Source organism: Arachis ipaensis, chromosome B02 (genome assembly GCF_000816755.2).
Source record: "Arachis ipaensis cultivar K30076 chromosome B02, Araip1.1, whole genome shotgun sequence".
In the NCBI taxonomy this organism is placed as follows: domain Eukaryota; kingdom Viridiplantae; phylum Streptophyta; class Magnoliopsida; order Fabales; family Fabaceae; genus Arachis; species Arachis ipaensis.
In genome coordinates this window covers 55814727-55835794 of record NC_029786.2, presented here as the reverse complement: position 1 = coordinate 55835794, position 21068 = coordinate 55814727, and the positions used below count along the sequence as shown (strand labels likewise).

General features: G+C 37.3%; 1 protein-coding gene and 1 long non-coding RNA gene across 2 annotated transcripts; one reads left to right on the top strand and one right to left on the bottom strand.

Annotated features, from left to right (window-relative positions):
• LOC107628335 lies at positions 1531-20088 on the top strand. The gene is made up of 3 exons (XR_002357426.1): positions 1531-1542; positions 18250-18755; positions 19793-20088. It is a non-coding gene; the product is annotated as an uncharacterized LOC107628335 (long non-coding RNA).
• On the bottom strand, positions 13492-15987 carry LOC107625309. Its single transcript, XM_016327926.2, has one exon. The coding sequence runs from the start codon at positions 15866-15868 to the stop codon at positions 13748-13750; it is 2121 nt and encodes a 706-aa protein (XP_016183412.1). The 5' UTR covers positions 15869-15987; the 3' UTR covers positions 13492-13747.

The window sequence follows — 21068 nt, the reverse complement described above, 5'->3', positions numbered from 1 at the left end:
AGGTGGATTGACGAAAGTGCAGGAGACGCATACGCGTGGGTCACGCGTACGCGTGGGTGGGCTTGTGCGCCAAGCACCCCTCCCGCACAGTTCCAGCGTAACTCTCTGTTTAATTTAATAGAGAGCGATCCTCCATATGACGCGTGCGCGTCATTGACGTTTACGTGTCGGAGGCACTTTTTTTTTCAACTCCAGAAATTATTAAACAACTAACCCATTAATTAAACGAAATAAACATAACAAAAAAAATAAAAATATAACTTATTACTAATATAAATAAAAGGAAAATTAGAAAGAATTTACCATGGTGGGGTGTCTCCCACCTAGCACTTTTAGTTAAAGTCCTTAAGTTGGACATTTGGTGAGCTCCTTGTCATGGTGGCTTGTGCTTGAACTCATTTAGAAACTTTCACCAACGCTTGGACTTCCAATAAGCTCCAACATCTCCAAGTGAATTCACCAAGCCTTGAGGGAGTTCTTCACAAGCTTTGAGCTCCCAAAGTTGATCCTCTTGTATGCCCGGATCCCAAATCTTGTTTCTACACCCGTCTTGAAGTTGAACGTCTTTGTTCTAACTGGGTGGCAAGCACTCCGAATTCTTTATGAAGTACCAAACTATTCCCTTAGATCCCACCAAGTGATCACTAGTCCAACCCTTGCATCTAGCTCTTGAAATCTCAACCTTGATGATACTTGATTTGCAGTTCCAACCACTAAACATTCTTCTCTTACGCTTAATGCCACAAAGCCTCCTAAGTTGACCATCTGTTTCAAGCATACCATACTCAAGTGGGACAGTAAAGCGAATAGAGATAAGTTTTACCCACTCAAATGAAGGAGTAGATAGCAACCTAGGTAGAGAAGTCTCCAACGATCTTGACAAAGCATATTCAACTCCCGTCCATCCTTTTCGAAGTACTTCCACTTCCACATCATTCTCAAAATCACTTAGAGAAGATTCTTTATACCCAAGGAGTTCAATTGCAGATGCAGATTCATCACTAGGAAGACTTGATTCATGATCATCATCACCGAGGGAACTTACTTCTTGATCTATCCCGTCCAATTCTTCATAGGGAATATGCCATGGAGGTTGTCCACTAGCCTCCTTGACATTAATTTCAAGCTTCTTGGAGGAATACTCTACAACTCTAGATTCCCATGGAGGTTCGGCATCTCCTAAGTCTTCAACCACTTCTTCCTCTTTAACTATTACGGCTTCCTCCACTTGTTCCAATACAAAGTCATATTCCTCATTGTCCACCAGAGTTCCCAGTCTCTCCTTCATGCTACGTTCTTCATTAGATTCTCCACATGTAGCCATGGGAGTGCCTTGAGCGTTGACGTGCAGTGAAGCTAAATTAACTACTACCTCGGTCAAGGTAGCTATAAGCTCTTGTGTCGTCCGCTGCATCTCTCTTTGCTCTTGAAGAAGAACACCAAGGGTATCATCCATTGGAGATTGAAGTGGATATGAGGGTTCATTGCTTGGGAGGAAAGGTTCATGATAAGAGGGTGGTTCATCATGAAAAGCATATGGCGGTTCAACACTCTCCATCATTTCCACTTGTTGCACAACACACTTCAATCCCTTGTTCTCAAGTTGAGATATGTTAGCCATGAGAGTTTTGTGTGCTTTTTGACTTTCCATTCACTCTATTTGATGAATGGTTACTTGAAGTTGATCCAGTGTTTCCTTGAGACGATCCCTTGACTCTTGTTTTGCTTGGGTATCAAAAGTAGGATCATAGTGCTCTTGGGTTGATGGATATGGGCAAGGTGTATATGGAGGTGGTGGTTCTTGGGAGTAATTGTGTTGGAATTGGAGTGGTATTATATATAGTTCATATGTCTCATAAGGTGGTTGGAATGGTGGATAAGGGTTGGGGTCATAAGAGGGTATTTGGTAGTAGGGGGCTTGTGAGTATGGTGGTTCAAAGCTATGTTGAGGAGGAGGTTCATAGGCATATGGTGGGGCTTGTTGGTAACTACAAGGAAGTCCACCATAGCTATTGGATTTATATGCACCTCGGAATAGATCTTGCTCATAGTAAGTTGGTGGAGGTTGTTGCCAAGAGGGTTGATCAAATCCTTGAGGCTCCTCCCATCTTTGATTATCCCATCCTTGATGCAAGTTTTCATTGTAGCTTCCATTCCTTACAACATGGTTTAAACCAAACTCAGCCAAAGGGGGTGAGAATTCATAGTAACAAATAAAAAATAAAGACTAATAAGAATAAGCAATTAAGTCCTAAAACTAACAAATAAACAGAAGGCAAATATGTACAATAACCAATAATAAGGCACACGTTTGCAATTCCCCGACAACGGTGCCAAAAATTGATGATGGAAAAATCGTCGGTAAAGAATTTCACAAAAATAATCGTGTTGCAAGTATAGATCTAAACCGACAATTAAACCTCAATCAAATTTAATTTGTTTGTCACTTAAGCAAACCCAATAAAATTAACCAAAGTATTAAACCTTGGGTCATCTCTCAAGGAATGGCAGGGAAGTGTACTTATAATTGGTTATAGAAAAGTATCTTTTTGGGTTTTGAGTTTAATAAGCAAGGAATGTAAATAACAGGTAGATAAACTAACAATTAAGAAAAGTTCTAGCAAGGGTTGATAATTGAATTTCCTATCCTCATTATCATTGTCAATTGTGATGGTAATTGCCTTTTGCTCTCACTTAGTTAGCCTCTAACAATGAAGGAAAGTCAAGTGGGTAAAGTTAACTTAAGTTCACAAGTCCTAGTCAAAGACTAGTGTTAGTGAAGCTCAAGCCAACTAGCAAGTCTCAATCACCAATCAATAAAAGACCTTGATAATTCAAGAATCTCCAATTAATCAATCCAAGCTAAGAATATAAAAATCTAATTTAAAATCCAACCAAGCATTTTATCAAACACTTGGTGGGCACAAAACAAAAGCACAGAAAATTAACAGGGAATAATAAAACTTAAGACTAACAATTGCAAGCATTCAATAATAACAAACGAAAAAAGGAGCAATAAATATGAAATATAAAATTGCATTAAAAGGGAATTGAAAGTAACATAAGAGTTCATAAACTAAATGGGAAAAATCAAGGAATCAATAAGATAAGTAGATAACTAAAGTGCTAAAACAAGTAAGAGTAGAAGAAAACTAAATTAAACTAAGATCGAAATCTGAAATTGAGAAGAACAAAAAGAAACCATAAAACCTAGAGAGAGGAGAGAGCTTCCCTCTCTAGAAAACTACATCTAAAACCTAATGTGTGAATAATGAGGTGTGTCTCCTTGATTCCCCCACTCTGTAGCCTCTATTCTGTGTTTTCGGGCTTGGAACTGGGCCAAAAATAGCCCAGAAATTGCCCCCAGTGTTTTCTGATATCTGCAGCACGTGATGCTTTGTGACGTGTACGCGTCGCCCACGTGTACGCGTTACTTGACAAAATCCCAGTCACGCATACGCGTCGCTCGTCTGCTGCACTGGTCACGCGTACGCGTCGCTCACGCGTTCGCGTCGCTGCCAGCTTCTCAAAACATCATTTTCTTGCGTTCCTTCCACTTTTGCATGCTTCCTTTCCGTCCTCTAAGCCATTCCTGCCCTATAAACCATGAAAACACTCAGCAAACATATCATGGCAGCGAATGATAATAAGAGGGGATTAAAATTAACAAATTTAAGGCCAAAGAAGCATGTTTTCAATCATAGTACAGAATTAGGAAGGAAAATGTAAAACATGCAAATTATATGAATAAGTGTGAGAATAATGGATAAAATCTACTAAATTAAGCACAAGATAAACTCTAAAAATGGGTTTATCAAGTGGCTAGCCCTCATTAATACCAAGGAGGCTGAGCCTAAAATGGTACACACTGTTGAGGGACTAAATGAAAAAGAGACTCAAGAAGAGGCCGGAAGCACATTGTTGCACGCCCCTCTTAGGAGAAGAAAGCTTGAAATACCACACCCTCGGATGCCTCAAAAGGAGACCAAGGATGAGCACTACTCACAATCCTTGGAAGGCTATGAAAAGCTGTTGTTCAATATTTCTTTTGCTGAGGTTTTGGAGCAATGGTCTCTATCTACTAGAAGAAACATCTCTGATGCTGAGAGAGGTGAATTAGTGATGAGGTTACAGAAGGATTACATGATTATCAAGGTCCTTCAACCTCCACTACCCCCTGACAAAGGAGGTACTACCATGCAGTGTACAATACTAAAGCCTCCTCCCTTGATGAAAACTCATACAGTTTTTTCAGACATCAAACTTAGTTTGGTGTTAGACAGTTACCACCCACCAAGAAAGAAGGTCCTAAGAGGAAGATGCATAGGGAATGGAGAAACAATACAACCCCTACCCTAACAAGCAAAGAGAATCAAGCTCATCACACTAAAAGAAAGCTTGTTAGGAGGAATTCAAATCTGAGGGCACTAATCTCCTCCTCTTCTCCTATGGAGTCATTTCTATTAACCAACTGGAAGAAGAAGAAGAAGAAGAAAGTCAGCAATAAAGTGTCAAGCTAATGACATTAACGAAGCGCTTGTTGGGAGGCAACCCAACCATGAGTAGCGTATTTCTGTTCGTATTTCTTTTGCTTATTTTCCTTTGAGTTTATTTTAGTTTATTTTTAGAGTTTTCCCTTGTTTTTTAAGGTTTGTGAGTGCAGTAGTTGGAATAGAAACAGAAACAGTCAGAGTTGGAAACAGAACACCCTGGAGCAGAAATCTTGCTGGCGTTAAACGCTAGACAAGGAGGCCAGAGTGGGCGTTCAACACCCACAAGAGGGCAGGGAATTCGAATTCCCTAGCCTCCTAGGACCAGTGGGTCCCACAAAAACTTCACCTACCCCACCTAACTCTCTCATTCCTAATTGTTCATATTTGCTCGAGGACGAGCAAAATTCTTAAGTTTGGTGTTGCAAAGGCTTTACTTTTTTACTTCTACCACTCCTAAGTATGGCACCAAAGACTGGTGGAACCTTAAGGAAAAGGAAGGGAAAGGCACTTGCCTCCACTTCCCTTACCTCATAGGCCATTTATGCAATTCAGCTCAAATTGTCATAGAAAGAGACATCCTCATTGAGGAGGACAAGCACATAGACCACAGCATGAGCATGTGGAGCTGCCTCAACAAGAAATCCCTGAGATGCCTCAAGGGATGCATTTGATGCCTCAAGGGATGCATTTTCCTCTCCAAAAAATTTTTTTGGGACCAGTTGCACACTTCTCTAGGAGAATTGAGCTCCAGCATGGATCAACTAAGGATGGGACATCAAGAGCACTCCACCATCCTCTATGACAAAAGAGAAGAACAAAGAGTTATGAGGGAAGAACAACAGAGGCAGGAGCGTGACATAGAGGAGATCAAGCACTCCATTAGATCCTCCAGAAGGAGTAGTAGCCACCATCACTAAAGTGGATTCGTTCGCCTATTACTTTTTTGTTTTCCATGTATTGTGTTTTATTGTCTGTTTCTAGTGCATGATCATCTGTCATTATGTATTAAAGTTATGAAATGTTCTATGCATCTCTCACCTTGCTTAAAAGAAAAATTATTTTAATTGAAAAAGAAAAGTAAGATGCATAAATTTCAAGTTTTATCTTAAGAATAGTTCAATTATCTTGATGTGGTGGCATTGCTTTTGTTTTCTGAATGTATGAATGAACAGTGCATATTTGAAATTGGAATTAAGAATGTTGGCTCTTGAAAGAATGATGAAAAAGGAAAATTATTATTGGTAATCTGAAAGATCTAAAAATTGATTTTTGAAGCAAGAAAAAGCAGCAAAAAAAAAGCAAAATGCAATAAAAAAATGCATGCGGAAAAAAAATGGATGAAAAATAAAAAGCAGAAAAAGCCAATAGCTCTTTAAACCAAAAGGCAAGAGAAAAAAGCCAATAACCTTTTAAACCAAAAGGCAAGGGTAAAAGGATCCAAGGCTTTGAGCATCAATGGTTAGGAGGGCCTAAAAGGAGTAAAATCTTGGCCTAAGAGGCTCAAACAAGCTGTCCCTAACCGTGTGCTTGTGGTGTGAAGGTGTCAAGTAAAAGCTTGAGACTGAGCAGTTAAAGTCGTGATCCAAAGCAAAAAGAGTGTGCTTAAGAACTCTGGACACCTCTATTTGGGGATTCTAGCAAAGCTGAATCACAATCCGAAAGGGTTCACCCAGTTAAGTGTCTGTGGCATTTATGTATCCGGTGGTAATACTGGAAAACAAAGTGCTTAGGGCCATGGCCAGGACTCTAAAAGTTGTGTTCAAGAATAAAAAAGAATTGAACTAAGAGAGTCAATAATATTATCTGGATTCTAATTTCCTAAAGAGACCAACACTTCTGAGTTTCAATGGATAGTGAGATGCCAAAACTATTCAGAAGCAAAAAGCTACCAAGTCTCGCTCATTTAATTGAAACTGAGCTTCATTGGAAACTCTGTGATTTATTGTATCTTACTCTTCTTTTTATCCTACTTTATTTTTGGTTGCTTGGGGAAAAGCAATAGTTTAAGTTTGGTGTTCTGATGAGCGGATATTTTATACGCTTTTTGCCATCATTTCATATAGTTTTTAGTATGTTTTGTTTAAGTTTTATTAAGTTTTCATAGGTTTTAGTAAAAAATTCACATTTTTGGAATCTACTTTGAGTTTTTGTATTTTTATGCAATTTCAAGTATTTTCTGGGTGAAATTGAGGAGCTGGAGCAAAAGTCTGATTCAAAGACAGAGAAAGCACTGCAGATGCTGTCCAGATCTGACCTCCTTACATTTGAAAGAGCTTTTCTGGAGCTACAGAAGTCCACATGGAGCGTTCTCATCGGCTATAGAAAGCTAACATCCAGAGATTTCTAGAAATATATAATAGTCCATACTTTGTTTCAGAATTGAAGGCCCAAAACTGGAATTCAATGCCAGCCTCCTGTCATATTCTGGCATCCAGTACCCAAAGGAGAAGAGACTAGCGCCCAACGCCCATAAAGGACCCCCTAGCTAGCATTCAATGCCCTAGAGGCCTTCTAGCACATGGATCTCAATCAAGCTCAGCCCAAACACTCACCAAGTGGGCGCCATAAGTGAATTTTAGCACTAAAAGACTGTTTTATCCTTCTTATGTAATCCTTAGTCATTAGTCTAGTATTTATTTGAGAACTTTTACATCTTTTATAGACCTTTATGCCATATTTCAAATTCTATCATTATATTTTCTATCAGTGTGAGTTTCTAAACCTCCTAGGTTGAGGGGAGGAGCTTTGCTGAGTTTTATGGATCAATAAAAGTATTAGTGTTTCTTTTCAATCCATGTTTGATTCTCGATTCTAAGATGTATCTTCGTTCTTCATCATTATGAATGCGTTGAACTGGAACAAGGTTATCTTATTTTATATGGGTTCAGAGTGCGTCTTTCATCGGACAATGATGAACCACTAGCTTGATTATACATCTCTTGGATGGCTAATCCAGAACTTCGTTGGGGACTTCTCGAGACACCAGTTCAGCCGAGGTATGGGGAGATTAGAGTCTTTGTGGTAGAGGCTAGAACCCAAAGGTGCAGCATTCTCTGATTCGGAAGATTCGACCTTGTCTGTAGCATTTTAAGTAGGGTCACTAAGGAGAATGGACTACAGGAGCTTCACCCTCAATCAGAATGGATCCACACCAACCTTGGGGTTCAAATTTGGAGGAGCATTGGCAACCTCTCAACTGGAATTGATCACATACAGCCTGCCATAGAAGAAATCATTCACAGTTGAAGAAGACTGTAAGACCAGAGTTATCTAGAAGAACAAAGCATCTCCAAGCCTTAACCATCTTCTTATCGCTGGTTGTAATCAAACATTGTAATTCCATCTTATTCCAATTGTATGCGCTTTAATCAATATACCTACTTCTTCTTTCCGCCTGACTAAGATCTACAAGATAACCATAGCTTGCTTTAAACTACAATTCTTGTGGGATCGACCCTGACTCACTCAGGTATTACTTAGACAACCCAGTGCACTTGCTGGTTTAGTTGTACGAAGTGTGGAAATTCGTGCACCAGGGATAGAACACAATAATTCTTTCAAGGTGTTAAAGGCAAGTTCTTGTTCTTGATCCCATTTAAAGCTGACATATTTCTTGATGATTTCAGTTAAAGGTGCAGCGCCCTACTCGACCCGTCCCGCCGTCCTTGCACTCCACGACTACCCGCCCCACCTCTACCCGCGGGTAGTAGGCTGCTCTACCCTAACCCGCCCGCCTCGCCCCTATAAAAATTAAATGACATTTTAATTTTTACACATTCATATATAAATTAAGATACAAACTTAAAATGCATAACTAAATTAAAATACAAATATAAGATTCATACAATGTCATACAATGTCAAATAACTAAATTAAAATAAAAACATAAAGAAATTACATCATTAAAATATTAAAAAGTCTTCAATCCTTATTCTTGATCACTTTCCACATCTTCATCATCATTAAAGGTTTGAAGGTCAAGATTCAAATCTAAAAGTCAAAAGAGATAGCAATTAATATACTAATTACCATTATATAAAAAATTAACATAAATGAATATTAAGTAATATATCACCTTTATTCTCTAAAGCTGCCCACAACCAACTTTGGCCACACATCAAAGCTTCAATTATGCTTTCTTTGAGCTTTTTGCGCTGAGGAGAAATCACATGACTACTTGTACTAAAAGTAGATTCAGAAAAAATAGTGGATACCAGAATGGCATATATATCCTTGGTTATTTTTGCCAAAACTTTAAATTTCATTTGATTGTTCTTCCACCATTTCAAAACATTAAAGTTAGGATCATTTGGAGGATGAATTTTCTCCTCAAGATAATGATCAAACTCAATATTCACACATGAACCCCTTGCCATTTTTCTTCTTTTAAGATAAACCATATAATCATCACCCCCAAATCTTGTATTCAACTTTCATCGACTTCTTTTGTACCAACATGTGACACATCAGAACTCATTTTTTATTGTATTCATTACACAACTGATGAATTCTGTCAACTTGCTTGGAATATTCTCTTGGATCTGGATACATTTTTTCAAATTGAAATTCAACCCCAACTATCTTGTACCTAGGATCTAAAACAGCAGCAACTCCCATAATGCCATGAATCTCATTCCAATACTTCTCAAATTTCTTCTTCATGCTAGATGCCAATAGAGAACTATACGTGGGCTTGCTTCATAACCTTCAGTTCACCAACATCACTTAGCCACTCCAGTTTGTAAGGATTAGGGTGTTTGGTGCATTTCAACCCTAATTTTGTGATCAATGTAGAGTTAGCAACGTTTGTATGACTTCTAGCATCAATGATCATGAGTCCAACCTTGACTCCCAATAAAATTTTTGTATAAAAGATATTCTCACACTGTTCTAGATGATCGTCCTTGGCTTGTACATTTAAGATCTACCTAGTAACAAGGGCCTTGCCACTAATAGCATACTCAATGATATCATCATTATCTATAGCATCAACCGAATGTGGCATGTCCTCATACTCATCTGAGTTATCAGATTCCAAGAAAATATCATTCGCTTTAATAACCATGGTCCTTTTATTTGGACACTCGGAAGTATAATGGCCTAATCCGCGACATTTAAAGCAGGTAATGTCACGATGCCGTGTAGGAGGTTTAGAAGTGGAATTAGGCATGTGCATCTTCCTGTGCTGGTCTGTAGATTTCTCCTTCGATTCGGTAGGTTTGGATTTAGTTTTCTCCCCAAAATCAGCACCACTAGAATCCCACCTTGAAGTAGAGTTGGAAGAAGTACGCAGCCCTTTTACCTTTTGCTGTTTTTCCACTTTAATAGCCAGATTCACCAGGTTTTTCATATTCACAAATGGGTGACGTTCAACAGTATTTGTCATGTCTGGGTTCATCCCACTCAAGAAACGTGCCATAGTAGCAGCCTCAGACTCCTTTTCAAGATTTGCTTGGATTAGCAGCATCTCCATCTCCTTATGATACTCATCTACAGACTTAGAACCTTGGTATAACCCTTGGACCCGTTGATGTAGCTCCCCGTAGTAGTAAGAAGGGACAAACCGTTATCGCATGACCTTCTTTATCTTCTCCCAAGATTGAATTGGTGATTTTCTATTCCGTCTTCTCTTTTTGTCTAGCTCGGCCCACCAGACAAGGGCATAATCCTAGAATTTCATAGCCGCTAGTCTTACCTTTTTCACTTCAGAGTAGTTGTGACAATGAAATATGAGATCCACCTTTCATTCCCATTTCAGGTAAGCTTTAGGGTCACTTCTGCCTTTAAATTATGGGATGCGCATCTTGATAGCATTGAGGTTACTATCAACATCATCCCGTAGTCCATGACGTCGAGATCTAGGTGAAGTCTCCTCCTCAAACTTCACAGAAAGATTATGAATAGATTCTCGGACCGCACTCTTCGACTAGGGGAAAAAGAATTGATTTAGGAATCCATGTCATCAAGACACTGTTCAATTCTTGCGAGGATGCCAGCGACTGTGTTGATGTAAAAAGTTATTTGTGGATCAAGATTTCCTTCGTTGCTAGCCATCAATAAACCTGTGAAAGAAAAGACCTCACAACACTCTTCTCACGTATATCACTCGGAGTAGGACACTCATGTTAACACTCAATACGTGGCTTTTACCCTCTGTGGAGCTCACCACTCTTGTCTTTTTCTACTCTTGGATTGCTTTAACAAGTTGAACTTCAGAAAATGAGGAATTGAGACACTAAACTAAGATAATCTGAATGATAGAGACGTTCAACTTGACAAGAAGACAATCAAAATATATCACAAAGGAAGAAAAACAAGAAGTGATACTAAGATGACAGAAACTAGCAAAATTGAATCCTAATTGGAACCCAAAGAAAATTTGGAAAGCTAAAACAAAGGTCAAAAAATTTGAAATTTTGATTTTTTTTACGGTTTTTTTTTGTTTGCAGACATTAACTTTAATATATGGAAATTGCAGTAACGGATTTTAAGTAAGAAATTTTCGTTGTTTTTTTTAAGCAACTGAAGTAAATTTGCAGAAATTGAAGAGAAAAATAAAGAGACTAAGCAAGAATCCTGGAACGTACCGATAAATAAGAATTTACTTACGACCTATAACTGATACCAAATGATAAGAAATCGATTGGGGATTAGGGATTTATCACAATAGATAAGGATTATTTAGTAAAGGGCACACCCAAAAAAACACAGCGAAAACACAAAAGATAAATAGGGTTTTTCCTACTAGACCTCTAAGAATCCTGTTCTTAGCAACTTAGGTCACAAGAAGGGGCTCCCTACTAGAACTTCAAAGAACCTATCCTTGACAACCTAGATAAGAGAGAAGAAAACTGAAAGCAACCACCATGCAAATCACCTTAGTGTTGGATCCCTCAATCTTCTTCATGCAATAAGCAAAGCAAATCACTCACCTCACTTAATCACACAATAAAAACTTGCTAAAAGCAACGAAAAATTTATTCATCAAAAGTTGTGTAAATGATCTCACCAAAAGTATTTAAATAGGCCCCTAACAAACTAAAAAAGATAAGATAAGATTTTGAAATGTAAATCAGATTTGATCTTTAATAGATTAGATCAGATTTGATTTAAATTTTAAATTTTAAAAAAATACTACTAAGCAAATCAGAACTAAACAAATCTTCTAACAAACTCTAACCGCAAAACAAACTAAAACAAATGCGTAAATTTTTGAAATTTAATGATAAATTATACTTTTCACTGAATTAGGCAAGCATTATTGGGCTTCTTGCTGTCCTAACTTAACCCAATGGGCCTTGCCCATTTTTTCTTAGTTAGAACTTGATGTAACTCCTTATGCATAAGTGCTGCCAAGTTTTCAAAGCTCTCCTTGAGTGTTTTTGCACGTGCTCTAGTGATGGGGCCCTCTGGAAGTGTGAAATTTCCATTCTGCTTTTTTTCCTTATAATGGCCCAGTTGTCTTTTCGAGCATATATCAATAGCTTTGGCTTTATCCTTCTGGGATGCATTATTTTCAGCCTTAATGGTATCTTCAAGATCCATTGAATTAAGATGAATTTCAGCATCTAATATCCATGATAAATAGTTATTTCTAGATATATCAAGAGCATTAAATTCAAGATGATAGAGTTTCGACATAATGAAATTTTGTTACCTAAGTCTTCCTAAAATTTGATCAGAGTCTCGTACTAATAACGTGTTGTGAAATAAATAACTAAGGAAGATGTACTAAATATAAAATAAAGATGTGTAAATAGAAGACTCTATATTAATATAATAACTCAATAAAGATGATTCATATATTTTTATGCAGAGAGAGAGAGAGAGAGAGAGAGAGAGAGAGAGAGTATTTTATTGCTATGTATATTGTAAGAGCCTTAAGCCTCTATTTATATATACACAAAGCTTTGAATTTTCAAACCTCATTAATTACACAGTAAACATTCTTTCATTGAAAAACTGAGCCGCCCAAATATTAATGGACATTCAACTCAACTCTCATCGTTGTCACAACAGGTAGGGGTGCATAGACCCGGCCCGGTCCGAAGGCCTGGCCCGGTCCCGAACACTTTAGGGACTAATTTGGTGTGATTTCATCGAGTTTAGGGTCGGGTACGGGTCTCAAAAATAGACCCGGTCATTATTTCGAGTCGGGTCCGGGCCATAGCTCGGGTCACCCGAAGTCGGCCCGGTGGCCCGGTCATCATACACAATTAATATTTTGTGTTATTAGTGATGGATCATGACTATTCTTATGTGGAATTTAAGTATTGTAAACCTTAATATTTTGTGTTATTAGTCATTATAAGACTATAAGTTAATGTTTTATGTTTAGAATGCATAAGACTTTAGACTAATATATAAGATTGTGTTATTTGTATTGATTTAAATATTTGGTATTATTAGACAATATTAGTATTGATTGTGGTTATGCTTTAATTTTGAAGAAGGGTTGGTTCTTGTTATATTTTTTCTAAGTGAATTTTACCATGTTAACTAATGGTTGGAGTCTTGAAAATTTGGATATTTTAACATGTTAGCTTACAAGAAGATATCAACGTAATGTAATGTTAACGACCCGGTTTTCACCCGGTATAATTGTGGCCCGAAAGTGTATTGGTTTTATCGGGTTTAGGGCCGAGTTCGGGTCTAATAAATAGACCCGGTGTATATTTCGGGCCGGGTGTGGGTCACATCAAACCCGACTTCACCCGGCCCATGTGCACCCCTAACAACAGGTACAATCGATTTTTGATTTCAGGCAACGTTACTTATTCCGAGTACCGAATCACTGGATTGTGTTTTTTTATAATTTTTGTACCTCAATACTAAAATGCGTAACACATATTTAAATTAGTAAATACTCTATTAATTACATATTTCGATAAATATTAAATTTATTTAATTTAAATAAAAAATTTCTTAATTTTAATGTATACTTAATATTTTTTATAATCAAACAAAATTTACTTTTTTTGGGATTTAATCATCACTATTTATTTAATAAAAATCATACATTATATGCACGAGCATATCATACAAACTAATAATTTCAATGGATACAATAATGCAATTCGTAAAATCATTATTGGATGGACTTATAATGCACATGACCATATTGTACAAACTAATCATTTCAATGCAATTCGTAAAATTATTATTGAATGATTATCACATACTATTATTAAACCGAATGCGACCTTTCAGATTCAAATCCTTTACGGCAGGGGGAACCCCTAGCAGGTCTCCCCTCAGTTGATCCAAAGTGGTTCTTGAAAAGCACCCATCAACACGTCACTATCATTTTCCTTCTCATCTTCAGAGCATAGCGCCAATACCCCATCGTACCACGTCGGCGTCCCATTCTCATACGCATTACACGTCAGCCTCCTCAACCCACTCCCATCCAACCTCACCGCATACAAGTCCCCGTACGGCTGAAACTGGTTCGGCAACGACACCGCCTCCGCCGTCACGCCCCCTATGTTCGCCGTGAACAGCAACCACTCTCCATTAGAGCTAAAGAACACGTGATTTAACCTCTCCCTCTCCGCCAATTCTCCCTTCGCCACTTCAACCCTCCGCAAACCACTACCATCAGGCTGCACCACATAAATTCCAAATACCTCTGGATTCGTTGGGTTATGCATGTTCGAAGAAAACGCAATTAGATCACCCTTAGGTGACCAACACGGCATCGTATCGATCCACGCTCCTTCCGTCAGCCTCCGTAAACCGCCGTTAAACTCGCCGTCAACAGCGTCAACTATGTATAAATTCTTGTGCCCTGATCTACCAGAACGAAACACGATGGATTTCCCGTCCGGAGAGCACGACGGGAAAGCGTTGTTTCCGGTGCCGGATTTGGTCAGAATCTTCATCTTAGATGGAATCTCTTGTCGGTCATTGGTTAGATGGTCCAGCTCGAATTCTATCCGTGCGATTTCAACCGTTTTCGAAACCGACTCGAAAATTGGACCCACGGAGGTGTATATAACGTGCTTCTCCGATGGGCTCCAAGAGTTGTAGAAGCACGTGCGTCCTTTCAGCAATGTCCAGCGCTTCGAACCATTGGATCTGATTATCTTGACGCCGCCGTTAGCGTCAAAATCGTGATTGAAAGCAATGAAATCACCGCATGGGGAAAAGATGGGGAACGAACCGTTTAGTCTCAGTAACTGTAGGTTCTGAATTGGAGACTGAACAGGATCAAGATGAGGGTACGTGGACTCGCCCTGAGTTGGGTCGCCTCTGAATCGGTGGTACCCAAGGTACCGTGAGTTGCGAGATACGAAAGGATTGTAATGGTGGAAACTTGGATTTATTGTTTCCGTGACTGGTTGAAACGATTGCAATTCAAGATCAAAGATCTCAATGTGGCGAAAACTGCTCCCTGGCCGGCGAGTTGCGACGGCGATACGCTTTCCATCGTGCATTGCCGCCGGCGTGAAGCAGTGTACCCCTGCCGGCGTGACCCGAACCGGCGGGTCCGATCGACATAGCTCCGAATCGAATAAATCAACCCGGAAAATGCTCCACCAGCCATCCTCTACAATTCTATGGAAGAATATCGTGTTGTCTTGTGACCAAGTCGGCCATCCGCCACGCTCACTCACGACGACGCGATTCTCAGGTTCGGACTCAGAGAAAACAACGATTTCCGTTTCAAGCTCTCGGAAATCGCCGCGCCACAGTCCGGAGCCGTGGGAAGCGACGGCCATGAATTTCCCGGTGAGTGACACGGCAGGGCTGTAATCAACCACACCTTTAGGTGTAATCCTAGTCACTACTCCATCGACGCTGTCTACGGCGGTGGAATAAACGGCATTCCAGCTCTTGAAAACAGTTTCAGGTTCGGGTGGCTCGTGGGTCGAAACGAAGTAGAGTTTGCCGTTCTTAATAGTTGGTCGATCGTGGAAGAGGCTATTAGGGACGAAGGGCAAAGGTTGGGGTTTATCTTCGGGTCGGGTTAGGTAAAACCGGGGCGACCCTGTTCGTTCTGAGACGAAGACGACACTGTCGTTTTCATCAGTAAACTGGGCGTTGAAGTTTATTGAGACACCGTCCGTCAGTCGGCGGTCCGCGAAGGCAGCAGTGTGGTGGTTGTGGAGGTCGACGGAGAAAATGTCGAAGCCGTATTGGGGCCTCCCAACGGTGTTGAAAACGATGGTTCCGGATGGTTGCGACATCGTTGATTTAGAGTGAGCGTTGGAGAGTTGGTAAGTGTTACTAAGAGTGATGGGTGAACACGATGAGGATATAGTGGTACGGTGGTTATTAATAGGGAAGAGCAGCTGTGACTGTGAGTGTGGAATATAAAATTGTGAGGGTGCCGGTCTCTTGCGCAAGGCATGACGTAGACTAGTCAACATTTTATCTGGCTTGGTTACTTTGTTGACACGGAGTGGTAGTGTGGAACAAGAACAACAGAAAGCAAAACAGAATCTTTATTTCGTTTGGATAGACGCTCTTGTACACACCACCCGTGCGACTCAAGGCTAAATATTTCTTTGGCCAAATATGTTCTGTCTTTAGTTTTACTTAACAGGTGGAATGCATTCGTTTATTGACGAATTATCGGGGAATATTATATTCAAAACTTATGTTTGATTCATGGAATTGTCTACGGTGAGAAAACTTAATTCTGGTCCTGTAAATATTCGGTGAGAATATTTGAAATTAATGGTCCTTTTTGTATTTGTACGATGAAGTTTTTTATAGGAGATTCTGTTCCAATATTTTTTATATTTGTAATTCATGCCAAATGGATTAGATAATAAATCAATGCTGAGTTAGCTTTATTAATTATAAAATTATAAATGACGTTGAATTAGATAAATGATCTCTTATTTGGACTCTTATTTTAAAATGAACTGAGATGAGACTGTGACACTGAATATAACATAATTGGAGAAGACCAATATGGTAGATTTTATGAGATAGAGAAAATCCAATATTAATACTTTGATTAAAATTTTATGGACATAACAGTGTTAAATCTTTTTAGATTAGATATTGAGTCGTATATCACTTACAGATGACAATAATATGAAAAAACTTTGACATAAGATAATAATGAATATAACAATAATATTAATAATTCAATAATAATGAATAACTCTAAACCTAGTAACATGTTTGGCTTGCATGAACCCTATAATTGAAATTGAATTATCAATGTAAGGCTGTAAATAAGTTATTATAATTAATATAGGTTTATATGATTTATATATTAGATATATATTCAATTGGGTCTAATTATAAGAATAAAATTAATTTTAAGTATAAATAGAATAAATAAAAATAGAAACTAGTGTAATAGATTATTCAATATATAAAATATCAATATGATTTTTGTGACAAGTAGTGTTCAAATGCAAATTATATGTTACTACTATACAAAAAGTGCTATTTAAATTATAAAATTGTGTGTCATTAATATATGAAAGGAGCTATTTTAATTATAATTCAATTTTAATTTGCAGTTGGATATATTGAAAAAGTCAAAAAAATGAAAAAGTTGGGGAATAAATTAGATATATAAATATAATAGAGATTTATTTGTGTAGAGGATGAAATGATCATTTTAGTGGTTAAAGGAGTCAAACCTGCTGTGCTATATGTGCAAATGAGTAAAAATCCCTAATTCTAGATTGATTTAATATCAAAAGATTCTCAAAATTAAAAATTGCATAAAGATCCTGATTCTTTAAAGACTTTAATATTCTTTAAAGACTTTAATATTCTTTCACCACCACTATAACATTTTTGAGCTATTGCAACATGTGCCATAAATAACCCTTAAAAAGTGTTGTCTAAAGTAGTTAAAAGCATCACTTAAAATTTATTGCAAAAAAATAAAGCTAATACAACACCTTGTTAATAAGTGTTTTTTTTATCAATTTAAAAAACATATAAAAAACGTTGCTTTAATAAATTAAACAAACAACATTTATAATATTTATATATTACACTTATTAAATGTTGCTATATTAAATATACAAAAATAACTATTATAAAAATAATATATTATTTTTTTTAAAAGTTGCCTTTAGATTTATTTTAAACTTCACGTTTCAAGTGTTGCTTAAAATTTTTTAATATTTTTTAAAAAACAAAAATAAACTATATGGTATGCACAGAAAGAGAAAAAGAGGGAGAAGAAAACCCCAATCCATTCCAAAGTGCTTCGTTCCTAAAATCACAACCCTAACAAAATTCCTAAAATATTTCAATTAATAAAATCACAAAATCCTCAATCCATTCCAAATGTTTCGTTCCTCTATTGTTCTTCAATCCATTCGATGACGATGCGCATTTCTTTATTGAGCTTCGATCTCAATCTCTGCTCGCTAATGAGCTTCGATTTTTTCTTCTCGTGAATGTGCTTCGATCTTCTCTGCTCGTCAATGTGCTTCGATCCTCTGCTCCTCTCCTCGTTGAGCTTCGATTCTCTACTCGTTGAGATTCGATCATCTGCTTGTTGAGCTTCAATCCTCTACTTCTCTTTTCGTCGAGCTTCGATCCTCTCTGCTCGTGTTCATCACCGCCACTGTTCGATTATCACTGCTCGTGTTTTTGGTGAGATTCTCGTTTTTGACATTCTTCTACAGGTATTGATGATTCTACCGTTCTTTTTTCTGCTCTATTTTAGCACCTGTTTATATATCCTTCCTATTGACAAGTTTAGGTCATGCAAATAGCATTCCTGTTGTTACTTTGGAAAGTTTGGGTGGTGATGGTGTTTTTGGAGGGTTTGGGTGATGGTTGTTATGGGTAGCAGGCGAAGGAGCTTGAGAAATTGGTGATGGAACATATGGAGGATTAGGTGATGGTTGTTATGAGCAGGGGAAGGAGCCTGTGGTGGAGTTGGAGAATGATAAGGTGGTTGAAAAATTGGTGTTGGTACATATGGAGAAGGTAATGATCTTGGTGTTCCTGGTGGAACAATTGGAGTGTATGGAGGGTTATGGCCAGGGAAGGGAGCTTGTGAAAGAGGGGGATGATGATTAACTTAAATAACATTTACTACTTTTCTGCCAGTATTGAATTGCCTATGTGCTTCACAAAATAATTTCTTTAGAATCTCTATTTAACTGTGTAACGTGTCTTATTCAAATTTGCAGGCTGCTTTTCTGTCAGCTTTGGTTGGATCAGAGGTTGCATATTCTGCTGCACAAGCTACAGTGGCAACTCTCTCGGAGGCTTACGAAACAACTAAAAATCATCGATCATTCCCAAGAAACACATCACTACAAGGTGAGAATGGCGAATATCTTTGGCTTAAGATTATGAGCTTCTGAATCAATTAAGATAATGGTCATAATGGAGGTTATCTTGAAATGGATGGATCAATCTTCATCATGTACTTATTGGACTAGTTTTTGAAACGTGTTTTTCTAAATTATGTGAATCTATACACTGTGCTGCAATTTTTTTCGTTTGTTTTTCTTCCTCCCCTCTTCTTCTGGAGCTGATATAGTATGTTCATGTGATTCTCAGCAGAAAGTGAAGAATTTAACTTATTAACTCATTTTTCTTAGTATAATGCTGGCTTTGTTTTTGATGCAGAAGCTGGTATTAAACCTTAGCTTGTTAATAAACATTTCTGCAACTGACCTTTTCTTGAAAATAGCAAGACCCGCCGCTTTGACGCTTGTGAAGATCCAGAATATGGAATTTTAAATTTTAATGATGTCACTTAATTTGAATTTATGAGTTTTAATCAACTATCTTATCATATTGATTAAAAAAGTTCTCTTTATTTTGTTTAATTAAAACAGTGGTGTTTGTGTATCTTTACTCTGTTACTTTGAGATTTTTTCATTATAAATTTGGAGATTGAAAACTGTGTCTCTAACTAATAGCTTAAACTTTTAGGATAAGTGTTTATATGATAAGGTATTGGAGTTTCTATAATTTAAAGGTCTATGTAAAACTCATAGCCTGTTAGAAAAAATTGGGATTGCATGTTGGATTATTAGGCCTTGTGTTATGCTAGAGTTTCAACCATAATCTAACTTCTTTCATTCAGAAACAGGTTAAGAAATTATGAAAAGAACAGTGACTATTTGTGTTGTGTTTATGATGACTGTGACTGTTTTGATACAATCACTTGCAACATTAAAGACAGCTAGAAGTATTTGATTTTTGTAATAGAGACCTCAATGTATGATTGGTTGACAAATTGACATTACAGTATAACTGTGTTGAAATTCATTTCCTCTTTGGCATAACTGTTAATCTTTTGCTGCAAAAAATTAGCTACCATTTATGATTCCAATTCCTTCATGTAGGCAGTGGAAATTCATGGCTGCAACATGGTTTTAATTCAACAAATACTTCTGGCATCAATGAATACAGGTAAGGTCCTTTATATTCTGTATTCCCTACGAAACCGGCTCAAGTTTCCTCTGTGCAGGACCTTTTTGAGTTTATATGCTCAGGGCCTTTGCTAGAAAAAATAGGTGTGACTGCAGAGATGGTTGCAGAGTACATAGATAAGTGGTTGTTATACGGTCGGCTGCTATCTCAATTGTTTCAGTTGAACGAGTTGTACTTAACGGTGCCTCAAAAAGCTAGGATCTATCAATATTATTATTATTTAATGAGTTGTATCCATTCTTGGAACTACTAAGACCAATACTTGCATCATCACATGCCTTGTTTCCATTGGGGGAACCTATTCGGAATAGATATATATGGCTACTTCATTGTACAAATTAATGCGTATATTCATAAATATTTCTTTGTATTTTTCTTTATATATAGTCATCATGTACGTATCTTATCCTTGTTTTTTTGACTGGCTCTGTGGACCTCTTCTTATCTTTGTTATCATTTTCTTTTCATGTGGCTCATAATTCGTTATTTAGTTTGGATGAGTAACTTTGTTTCTTGATTTGGGGATTTAAAAGAACAGCTTAGCTTCCAAATGATATAGATACAAGTGTCAAACACTTGGATGATCAAATTTCTACCTCCTGTACTTTTCAACCTTCCAAACTTTTAATCACAACCACGTTAATATATTTGGTTATTAAGTATCTTAAAAATATTAATCAAAATTATTTATATTTTTTTAATGGCCTTGCTAATAGTGTTTAAAAGCTTTTGTTCCCTTTATGTACAAAATTCATGAATGTGATTTGCAGTAATATATCAAAAGATGGACAGCTACAAAGAATAAAATGGCAGTAGTATTAATAGTGCTTTTGTTTATATAAAACCTGCACTCTCTTGTGTATATAAAAGCTGCACTAAGTGCAGAATCAGATTGATTCTATGCAAGTCACAATTCATTTTCACTCATACTCTTTCTCATCTCCTCTAGTCTCTCCTTCTTAATCAGATTGATTCCTTCACTCATACTTGGGTATAAGCAGCTGAACACTAAGTGCAAATTGTTGCGGCATGACCTCGTAAGATATTTTTATCTTATACTTATTTGTTTTTATATGTTTATATTATTCTTTTGCACTTTTTTATGTAACAAAATACTGATTGTTTAATTAAAAAATTAAAATATAAAAGCATTTTTATTCTAAAATATATCTTTTCAAAAGTAATTAT

Excerpts from the sequence above, each read along its gene's own strand:
- LOC107625309 (XM_016327926.2), bottom strand. The coding sequence starts at position 15,868 with ATGTTGACTAGTCTACGTCATGCCTTGCGCAAGAGACCGGCACCCTCA.